Genomic DNA, 10,578 nt, shown 5'->3' on the forward strand with positions numbered 1-10,578 from the left:
CAGGTTGCCCAGAGAAGCTGTGGCTGCCCCATCCCTGGAAGTGTCCAAGGCCAGGTTGGACGGGGCTTTTTGTTAGTCATCAGCACAGTGCTGTTTGTTGACTTGTATAAAACACCAGAAAAGGACAATCAGCTTCCTGTCCTGGGACGTGTTGTAGGGAGTGAAGAATGTTCATTGTGCAAAGGTTGAGGTAGAAAAGGAGGTTTCCGTCACTAGAAAAAAATGTGTTGGAGCCTGAGAACTTTGTTGTTTTAGCACAAACATTGAAGTCAGATGTTTCCCCTCTTTCATCCCAAATCAAGTGTGCATACTGATTATCCTGGATTTGCAAGGCAGAGCTGTAAATTGCTGCATTCACTCTGGTGCCGTTTACCATCTGAAAGAAATAATTAAAGCTTTCATTCTCTTGCTTAAGATTTAAACATGTATTTAAAAATGAGATCATGCTTTCACGGTGGTCAGAGTTTCTTTCTATATTTGTGTGTGGGAGCCTCCGAAATGGGTGTACGAGGGTCTGGTGTGCTGTGATGTGTTTCCTTTAATTATACATTTGTTTGGAGCAGGATGGTTATTCCAGCCTCCATCTTTGCCCGGGTCCATCCTCCCACTCCCACTGCAGCGGGAGCTGTGCCCACTCCAGTGTGTCGTTCAGCCATATGTGCCTCTTATTTATATCTCATGCGTGAAATGAGCTATTCCAGAGCGGTAATTTCTGTTCTGGTGATGGCAGATAAGTACGTGTGTGTGTGCAGCTTCCGTCCCCGGTGAGGATGTGACACATCGCCCTCACCCTGCCCCGCCACGCTCTGCTCGCCGAGGCCAGACAGGCTCTGGGGCTGCGTCTGGTGCTTCAGACACTCAAGAGTTCAATTAATTTACAGATGATAATTTGTTTTCAGCTCCTGCAGATACAGATGCCACCTTTACTGAGCCCCTGTTGTGTCATTCTCTGTCCAACTGCATTGGAGAGAGACTATTTACAAGGGCCTGGAGTGACAGGACACAGGGAATGGCTTCACACTGCCAGAGGGCAGGGTGAGATGGGGTATTGGGAAGGAATTCTTGGCTGTGAGGGTGGTATGGCACAGGTTGCCCAGAGAAGCTGTGGCTGCCCCATCCCTGGAAGTGTCCAAGGTTGGATGGGGCTTGGAGCAACCTGGCATAATGAAGGTGTCCCTGCCCGTGGCACAAGGTGGGCTTTAAGGCCCCTTCCAACTCGAACTAGTCTGGGATTCTGTGATTCTGCGAAGCTCCAGTTTTGTAATTTGCTGGTAGAAGTGCCATATTCTGCCTGGATTATTAACACAGCTGTGCAGCATTTTCCAAGTGCACCATGCAACCTGTGCCACCTTAAAATGAGTTTCTTTCCATATGCCTGTATATTCTGTATGTGTAATTCCATAAAGTCACTGAACACAGGGAACTAAAGACTGGCTTTAAAACTGAAACAAGAACACGAGTTGTGGAATCCCAGAATGGTTAGCCTCGGAAGGGACTTAAAGCTCATCTCATTCCAACCTCCTGCCATGGCCAGGGACACCTTCCACTATCCCAGGTTGCTCCAAGTCTCGTCCAACCTGGCCTTGAGCACTTCCAGGGATGGGGCAGCCACAGCTTCTCTGAGCAAATAATATAATAGATGTTCCATCAACATAATTTTTACCTTCTGAAGCTGTTTACTTCTTTATAAGTTACTTTATCTGGCCAAGTTAGCGCTGCAGATGCACTTGGTTGTGGCTGGTGTCCGTGTGAATGGCTGGCCGGGTGCTGTGGAGGTTTGCTCCGGGAACAGGCGGTGATTCAGCAGGGAGGCATGTCAGGGCTGCACGGAGCGGCTGAGCCGCCCTGCTATGCTCTCACACACGCACAACCCGGCGGGGACACGGCCACGGCCGGGGACAAAGAGAGCTCAACTGCGCTCTGAACCAGCGCCACCTATAACATACTGGGTAAATAAATAGTGACTGCCTGTAGTGTGTTACCACAGACTGGTTTGGCTTGGAAGGGAACTTAAAGCTCATCTCATCCCAACCCTGCCATGGGCAGGGACACCTTCCACTAGATAAGGTTGCTCCAAGCCCAACCTGGCCTTGGACACTTCAGGGCTGGGGCAGCCCCAGCTGCTCTGGGCAGCCTGTTCCCCGTGACGCTCGCTCTTGCCGCGTGTGTCACGGTGCTGGAGCAGGGCCCGTGCCAGGGGGTGCGTGCGAGTGCCGAGCTGAGTCAGGGTGACTTTGGTCGGGAGGGGCCCCCCAGCTTTGCCTCTTAGTCACCGCCGAGCGCAGGCGGGGCCGCTCGCCCGTGTGCTCGGAGCTGCGGGAGGCTCAGGTGCCGTCCGTGCCCTCCTGAGGACGGGCCGTTCCCGGCGCTGACACGGCTCGTTCCCGGCGTGTTCCCGGCTCGCGTGCGAGCCCCGCGCACGCAGCGCCGCTCCCGGGGACATCCCTGCTCCCTCTCTGCCTCCCTGCCTCCCTCCCTGCCGGCCTGAAACGAAACGCTCGGTGCGTGATAAATGAAACGCGAAGGCGCCTCTTGCCCCGTCGGTGCTGGGGAACGGCCCCGGGCGGCGCTTTCGGTTCTGCCCGCTGAGAGCGGGGCGAGGCGGGGCCGGGCGGGCTCGGCCGGGACGCACCGACCCCGCGGGGACCGGCCGGGGGGCGGGGGACCGGCCCGGCTCCGCCCCGGCCGGCGCTGCCCTGCCAGCGCTCCCGGCAGCGATATTTAAACCGGCGGGGAACATGTGAGCAGGAGCAGAGGGAGCCGGGGCGGGAGGCGGCGGGATGGGCGGCCGGACACCCCCGGCGGGGCGGTGCTGAGCCCGGGACCCCCCGCGCTCCGGCGGGACCGCCCCAGCCTGTGGGCGCTGCTGCTCCGGTGCTCGTCCCCCCGCCGGCGGCTCTCACCTCTTTCATGGTCCTTCCCCCCGCCAGGAAAGGGATTGTTGTGCGGAGATCCCCCGGATTTGGGTCGGGACGCGGCAGCCGCGCCGAGGGAGCCCGGTAGGTGCCGGCGGGGCTGGGCTGGCCCCCGCCCGCCCGTGCTGCTGTGTCCGGGCTGCCGCTCGCAGTGCTGGTTGTTCGGGGTTTGTCAAAGCCGGCCGAGCGGCTTTCCCGAGCAGAGGAGGGGCGGCTCGCGTGCGATGGCGAGCGCTGGGGGAGCGAAACCTCCCACCGAGACATCGCGGCTGTGAAACGCGGCGAGCGACCGAGCATCGCTCCGGGGATCCTGCTCCGGCACGGCAGCGGCTCGTCTGGGATGGGGGAATGCTGGAACGGGAATGCCGGCAAAGCCTCGCGTTCATCCTTCTCGCTGCTTTATTTTTAGAGGCGTTGGGGAATTCGACTCTGCTCGCTAAGGCAGTTCTTTAAAAATAGCAGCGAAACTTAAATGCTGATCAAGGGAGAAATGTAAATGTTGAAATAGCTGCAAGGATATGCCTGAACGAGATCAGAAGTCACTTGCTCAGCTCCTCGGCACAGCAGGGACTCCTTGAGCCCTGGGAGATCCTCCTGCTCATTGCTGGGGCTCTGAGACCTGGGCTGGATGAAGGGAAACATCCTGTTCCCTTCGGAGTTGCCTTTGGAGTTACTTGGAGGTGCCTTTGGTGGTTTAGAAGGAGAACTGCCTGGTATGTCTGCGGAAGAATAACAGATAAACCAATGACTTTGTTTAACTGGCAAACATACACCAGTTCCTTTAAATTTAATCTAAAAATGGAAAAACCGGAGAGATACAACTTTTTTTTATTTTTCCTGGCAATCCTGACGTACTGTTTCCCAGGGAAATGGAAAAGCCTTGCTAATGAATGTTCCAAAATGAGGAAGACTCAGTGAGAAATTTTCCAGAGCAAATCGTCAGTAGTAAGAAATTATTGCCAAATTTTCTCTGTTCTCTGGGATTTTGTCTGAAAATGAGAAGTCGCTTTCCTTGGGATGCATTTATCCAGGAAGTAATCCTTAATGTGCTCCAGTCTGAGCGTTGAGGCTACGGGCGAGATTGAAGAGGGTTTAATTAAATATAATCAAATAGTACAGGGTTGCTGATTAAAAGGCATAGTGCTTGCTGTTGGTGACGTACGAGACACACTGCTTATTTGTGCCTAAAAAAAATATAACTCTGCATCTTACAGACAATTTCTCTCTCAGTTCCTGAGTAACTATCACCCTGTAGTTTGCTGCAGTGCCCGGTTTTAATTCCTGTTGCCCGGGCGAGAGGTGTCACGGCAGGGTGACGGTGCAGCTGAGTCACAGGAGAGGGAGGGTCAGGGCACGGACAGGGCGGCAACAGGAACAGGCTGGAAGCGCTGGAATTCCTCTGAAACCCCCCAGGATTAAATCCTGGCCCTTGCCGAAGTCTGTACGAAGTTTGCCCTGGGTTTATGTGCAGCCAGCGGTTCTCTGGCGATGCTGCTGGTGGAGGTGGGAGGTGGTACGAGGGAGGATCCGAGCGACTGGAATGGGAATGTGTGGGTTTGCCTCTGTGGTGGGGGAAAAAATGGTGCAAGAATGCCCGGAGTGTGCTGAGGACACTCGGGGCTGTATGTCTCATGCTCCTCAGGTCTGGGTGTGAGGGAGGCACAGGAATGAGCGCTGTCATGTTGGCTTTTGTGGAATATAATGAACCAAAGTGCTCTTGTTTATTGAACATCCTGACAAGGAGGAGGCGTCGGACCATCCCCCTTTCCTGCCCACCCTCGGGGGACTGTGTGTTCGTGCCTGAGTGTCTCAGAGACTTCATGTGCGGGAAGATGAGGAGTGTGGGTTTGGGATTAATTAGCCTGAGTTTAGCTGTTTTCATGCTTTACGTGCCTAAGGGCTCCCCGCAGTCACAGCGAGGGGAGGAGTTTGCTGTTGCTGGCTCGAAATCCTCTCCAGGGGTGATCTTGTTCGTGTCAACCATGAGCAATTAGAGAGATTAACTGTCTTGTTTTCCTTTCTGCCCTAGATTGATTCTTGGGAGGCTCTGGGACATTTGAAAGTGATTTGGAGAGAGCAAAGTCTGTGCGCGATGGACACCGAACCCAAGCCAGCGTGCGTGGTGCCCCAGGCTCCCTGCCCAGGGATGAAGTGCCCTCCTTCAGAGGACTTTCCTCCTCAGCTGAGGCTGTCTGAGAAGATACCACCAGTGAAGCCTTGCTTCAAGAAGAAGCAGCAAGTGCAGAAGCGACTGGACCCACAAACCCTCCGGGCTTTGCGGCCGATCTTCACCAGCCTGCTGGGAGCTGGGACCTTGGAGAGGGTCTTTGTGCCACGGGGCCAAGGTGGTGGCCACAGTGATTTATGTGAACCTGCTGTGAAAAAGACTCTGGACCTCGGTACTTCTTGCCCCCAGACAGAAAATAATGTGACTGTGCTGGTGCCAACAGCTGCAGATGTGCAGGGTCAGTTGCCAGGAGCTCGTCCTTCCCCCGGGCATCCCGAGCAGGACATCCAGTCAGGAGAGCAAGGCTTCTCCCCAGAAACTCCTGGAACTGCTGCTGATAATGGTAATGAATCATTCCAGGATCATCCTTTGCACCCAAGTGCCAGCGATGGTGCAGCTCGTCCTTTGTTCCCTGACAAGATTCTGGAAAGCTGCACGTCTGGCTTATTCCAGGAGAACAGCTGTCCAGTGCAATACAACTTGAACCCGAGCAATAAATTCAGTGCTGGGATATTCCAGGGTAAAAGTGAAGAGGCTTCTCTGGACCTGGTGTTCGAGCTCCTGAACCAGCTGCAGTATCACACCCACCAGGAGGACGGGATCGAGATCTGTGTGGATTTTCTCCAGGGCACTTGTGTTTATGGCAGTGACTGTCCCAAACATCACACAGTCCTGCCCTACCACTGGCAGGTGAGGAGGACAGCAACCCAGACCTGGCAGAGTGTGACCAACGATTCCCAGGAGCACCTGGAGAGACTCTACTGCAACCCTGACAACGACAGGATCAAAGTCAAGTATCGGTAGGTGACTGAATTTACTCCCTTGCTAGGAAGGGTGCAGAAATCCAACAGAATGTGCCTTCTTTTTTCCTGATATTTGTATCCAAGTGTGTTATAAACCATGGGATGATGTTACCTGATTAATATCCAACAAGTTTCCCTCAACAGAAAATTCGTGCACACCTATTAAAGCTACTTGGCATCTGGAAAGTATTCCTTGAAGTTGAGAAACTTGGAGCGTGTGAAATAAGAAAACTTCGGCTCTGTAGAAATTCAGAGGCTGTTGTGGAATTTTGTGCTTGTTCTTGACGTTCCTAATTAGTCTTTTTTGTGTATTAGAGAAAGTGGCAGCCTGACAGAGCCTTGGCAGGGCTGGGGCCAGGGATGACAGAGCAGTTGCTTTCTGTCACTGTGAATACACTGTGCACTCCCAGCACACTTTTCATCATTCCATTCCAAGCAACCAAAATCAAAGGGGGGCTCAGTGGAGTCCTTTGGAAACGTCCTGTCACTGATAATAAATGGTGGTGTTTCAGCTAATTCCCTGAGAACAACCTGAGCAACACCAGCAGAAATGCTGATCATCCCTAAGCCGACACCTCAAGTATTAAAGCAGTTATTAGAAGTTGTTGTTTCCTCTGCAGAGTCGTGTTTATCGACTCATTGTCTAAAATTAGCCAACAGCTGCTGGGTTGCCCTGGTTGTGTTACCAGTGTGGGCTCAAGAGCTGAAACTTCTTCAGCTTTTACACTCAGGTTCCCTTCTGAGGAGCAGTGGGGAGGCTCATGTTTACAGTTCACCAGGTCTAGCTGGTGCAGGGTGCAGGCTGCTTTATTTTTCATTTCTGGAGGAAGTGCACAGTGCAGATGGGGCAGGGCAGATAAGACAGAAGTTTGCCAGCCTGGTGCAGCTCGTGCCAGTTCAGACACCTGTGTAGTGAAGGCTTCCCACTGCCTTTGCCTTCTGAATCCTTGGGGCTTGTGCTCACTGCCTCTCCTTCCTTCCACTTCCTGAAGGAATTATATCCCTGCTTCCTTAACATTTTATTTTCATTTACTGCACTGAGATTTCTCATTAGACACCAGTAACCCAATCTAGTGCTTAAAGTCAATGTTAGTCTTTACTCTCACCTAACTTGACATTGGATTAGGCACTAAATCCAATCTTTTTCACAGAATCACAAACTGCTTTGGGTTGGAAGGGCCTTAAAGCCCATCCAGTCCCACCCCTGCCATGGGCAGGGACACCTTCTGCTATCCCAGTTGCTCCAAGCCCCATCTAGCCTGGCCTTGGACACTTCCAGGGATGGAGCAGCCACAGCTTCTCTGGGCAACCTGTGCCAGGGCCTTTTTAGTGATGGCAATACCAGAATATAAATACCCCACACTGAGAGTGAACGTGAAGTAGAGAATAAGAATTATATGTAATAGGGAATAATCATATTTTAAAAATCTTGTGTAAGTGCATAGCAGATAAAATTTGCTGTATTTTACAACAGAGAAACTTCAGATTCCCCAAGTATATGAAATGATTTCTGAAAACAAAACAGCAAAGGCAGAGATAAACCCATGAAGCAATTTCAGTTTGAGCTCTGTGCAGATGAGCAGGAAGTTTTCTTCTAGAGGCTGTATCACCAAATCCGTCCCTGCACATGAGCTACGTGTTCTGAAGGATGGACTTGGGAATGATTAATGCTGGAGGGAACAATGCTTGGTCATGGCTTAGTCAGCCCGGGGAAGGTGCTGCACAGCCACGGCGCCGGGGCAGGTTCCAGCCTGGTGGGGCTCGAGGGCTCCTGGGACACGGAGTTTCAGTCTGTCTGACCCAGCTGGGAGGAGGTTGGGGTGTGTGTGCCAGAGACATGATGTTCTGGGACTGTGAGGGAAGGTGCAGGAGCTGCGTGGGCTCAGACACCCCGGAGTGCCGGGCTGAGCTCAGCCTGGCGGAGCAGAGACAGTCTGGGAACAGGCTGGGCTTGACTCTGAGTTGAGTGGGTGTCTGCCAAACTGTACATTTAGACTGGATACTGGGGAGAAGTCCTTCCCTGTGAGGGTGGGGAGGCCCTGGCACAGGTTTTGCCCAGAGCAGTTGTGGCTGCCCCATCCCTGTAGTGTCCAAGGCCAGGTTGGACAGGGCTTGGAGCAACCTGGGCTGGTGGGAGGTGTCCCTGCCCATGGCAGGGGGTTGCAATGAGATGGGCTTTAAGGTCCCGTCTGACTCAAACCATTCCACGATTCTATGATGTGTTTTCTTCAGGTAAAAGTAACCTACAAAGACATAAACTATTTTAACATCAGCATTTTCTAACTAAATTCTGCTTTGAGCTGCTAATTCCATAGCCTGCACTCTCCTTCCTTCTCTTAAAAGTCCTTGTGAAGGTCTTTGAATAAGTGCTACCAAATCATGCCCCAATGCAAGGCTGGGAAACTGTTATAAATTTATAATATCCAATGTTGTGGAACACCCAAGTGGCTGTTTCTGTAGCTCTGTTGTGTATTCAGTCCCCATGTGTGTGGGTGTCAGTGAGACCCTAGGAGTGAAGCTGAGTTTAAGACTAGAGCTTCTGATTCCAGACTTTTAAGTTTTAAGGAGTATCAGGCTCAGACTTTGGTTTTGAAGCGGGAGGTAAATGTCCTATTGCACATTGTCACTGGTTTCTCCTTATGCAGCATCCATTGTGTCTGGGGACCCTGCTGAGCCCTGGGGTGCGGGGGGCTGGGGCTGGGGGTGCCTCTGCTCCTGGTGGGGCTGCTGGGGGTGGGTTGTGGGGGTCAGTGCCACCCGCTCCCCGGTGTCCCCGTGTGCGTGGTGTCCCCTGGCAGCCCGGGAGCGGGGCCTCTCCCCGTGCCCCGCGTTCCATGGTGACGGCATTGTTTGTTAAAGCCATTAATCTCCCGTGGTCAGACGGGCTTTGCAGGCCTGTCTGCCTGGGGCAGGCAGCAGGAAACGCCTGCTCAGCACTTGGCATGGCCGGGAAGGGCCCTTTTTGCCCTCCCGTGTGTGGGTTACGTGAGTGGAGGTGTGACAGTGGCACCCAGTGCTGCCCCAGGGGAGCTGGGCTGCCCCACTGAGTGTTGGCTACCAGCTCAGTTAGGGACTAAGCTCGACATTGGGATGTTCTTCAAGCAGCTATTTATATAAACCGTCCTGCCTCTTAATTATCGAGATGAGTAATGATGGAGATAAGTTACTGAGGTGAGTGATGTAAAATATGCATTAAGTTGTTGCCTGTCACCTAAGGGAATGTGATCTTTAACTGGAGAAGTGGTTAGCCTTGTTTAGTTACTTTGTAATGCAACTTCTTCAGCCACTTCTTACAGCTTGGCCTCAAACTGAATATTCATCATAAATTATATTTTTTGCATTCTTAATTCTGCCAGGTGTGCAGAGCCACATACCCAGCTACCTAAACAAATGGGGGAATATCAACTCAAGCAGGTTTAAATACTCAGGAGCCCTCAGTTTTCTCCATGGATGTGAGGAGAGGTCCTGGAGAAGTTCCAGCTCTCAGTGAAGTATTGGAGAGAGCAATGCCAAGTGCTGCTTCCCAGCAGGAGATACCCACACCGGGATATTTAAAGATGCTCTTTGCTAAAGGGAAATACTTGGCTGAGGAGCTGAGCAGGTTTCCCCACACACACACACCTGTCCGGTCATGCACATGTTGCTTTTCAAAACAAGCAACGTCATCATGGATTACACAAGGATTTGTTTAAAACAACTCTGTGGTTCCTGACCCGTCAGTTCCCCCCTCTTTGGCTGAAAATTCCACCCTTTCTCTTGGCAAAAAGGTATCCCAGCTTTCCTGACACAACAGCCTCTCGCTGCTGCTTTGATTTCTTTTCCTTTCTTTCTCCTGTAATTTCTGAGAGTTTTGCAAAATGGTTCCTTCAAGGTAGAAGAGAAAGGCCAGAATGAAATGGCTCCAGTCAGGGAAAAGCAGGTGGATCCCCAGTGGGACGTACCCTGCCTGGAGCCAGTCAGTCAGTCCCCATTCATGGGCTTTGGGTGGTCAGAGGAAATTGTGACAGGACCAGAGGGAACGGCCTCCAGCTGTGCCAGGGGAGGGTCAGGTTGGACATCAGGAGGAATTTCTCCCTGGAAAGGGTGGTCAGGCACTGGCAGGGGCTGCCCAGGGAGGTTTGGAGTCCCCAGCCCTGGAGGTGTCCCAGGAAGGCCTGGCTGTGGCACTCAGTGCTCTGGGCTGGGGACAAGGAAACCAGTTTTCCTTCCTTCCTGTGTGCGTGGATGGCTGTTCTCCCGTGCTGTCAGAATGTGCTTGTAGGGGGTTAAATCATCCAGAGCACGGTGGGAGCATTTCAGTCACAGAATCACAGAGTGGTTTGGGTTGGAAGGGACCTTACAGACCACCTCATTCCACCCCCTGCCATGGGCAGGGACACCGTCCACTAGCCCAGGTTGCTCCAAGCCCCGTCCAACCTGGTCTTGGACACTTCCAGGGATGGGGCAGCCACAGCCTCTCTGGCCAGCGGCCATTCGGTCACTCAGGGAGTTCAGGGTGGCTGGCCCATGGAATAGTTAAATTTCAGGAGTTTTCTGTGTGATACAAACAGCTGCCACAGTGAGATAAGGCTGTGTCGGTGATAACACCGGAGATGGGGACCCAGCTGAGAGTCCTCTGCCTGAGTTTGAGGGG

General features: G+C 52.7%; 1 protein-coding gene across 3 annotated transcripts in view; it reads left to right on the forward strand.

The window, feature by feature from the left end:
- The window catches only part of TIPARP (TCDD inducible poly(ADP-ribose) polymerase), a 25,947-nt gene that overhangs the window by 6,324 nt on the left and 9,045 nt on the right, over positions 1–10,578 (forward strand). The window contains exons 1-2 of one of the 3 annotated variants that reach the window (XM_017831386.1): positions 2,890–2,999; positions 4,945–5,942. In XM_017831386.1, the coding sequence (XP_017686875.1) occupies positions 5,008–5,942 (935 nt within the window). In that variant the 5' untranslated portion in view covers positions 2,890–2,999; positions 4,945–5,007. Of the gene's footprint in view, positions 1–2,889; positions 3,000–3,291; positions 3,629–4,944; positions 5,943–10,578 lie in introns of those variants that run through there. The other 2 variants (XM_017831388.1, XM_017831387.1) reach the window with 2 other exon arrangements.

This window comes from Lepidothrix coronata, unplaced genomic scaffold (genome assembly GCF_001604755.1).
Source record: "Lepidothrix coronata isolate B3197 unplaced genomic scaffold, Lepidothrix_coronata-1.0 Scaffold190, whole genome shotgun sequence".
Lineage (NCBI taxonomy): Eukaryota > Metazoa > Chordata > Aves > Passeriformes > Pipridae > Lepidothrix > Lepidothrix coronata.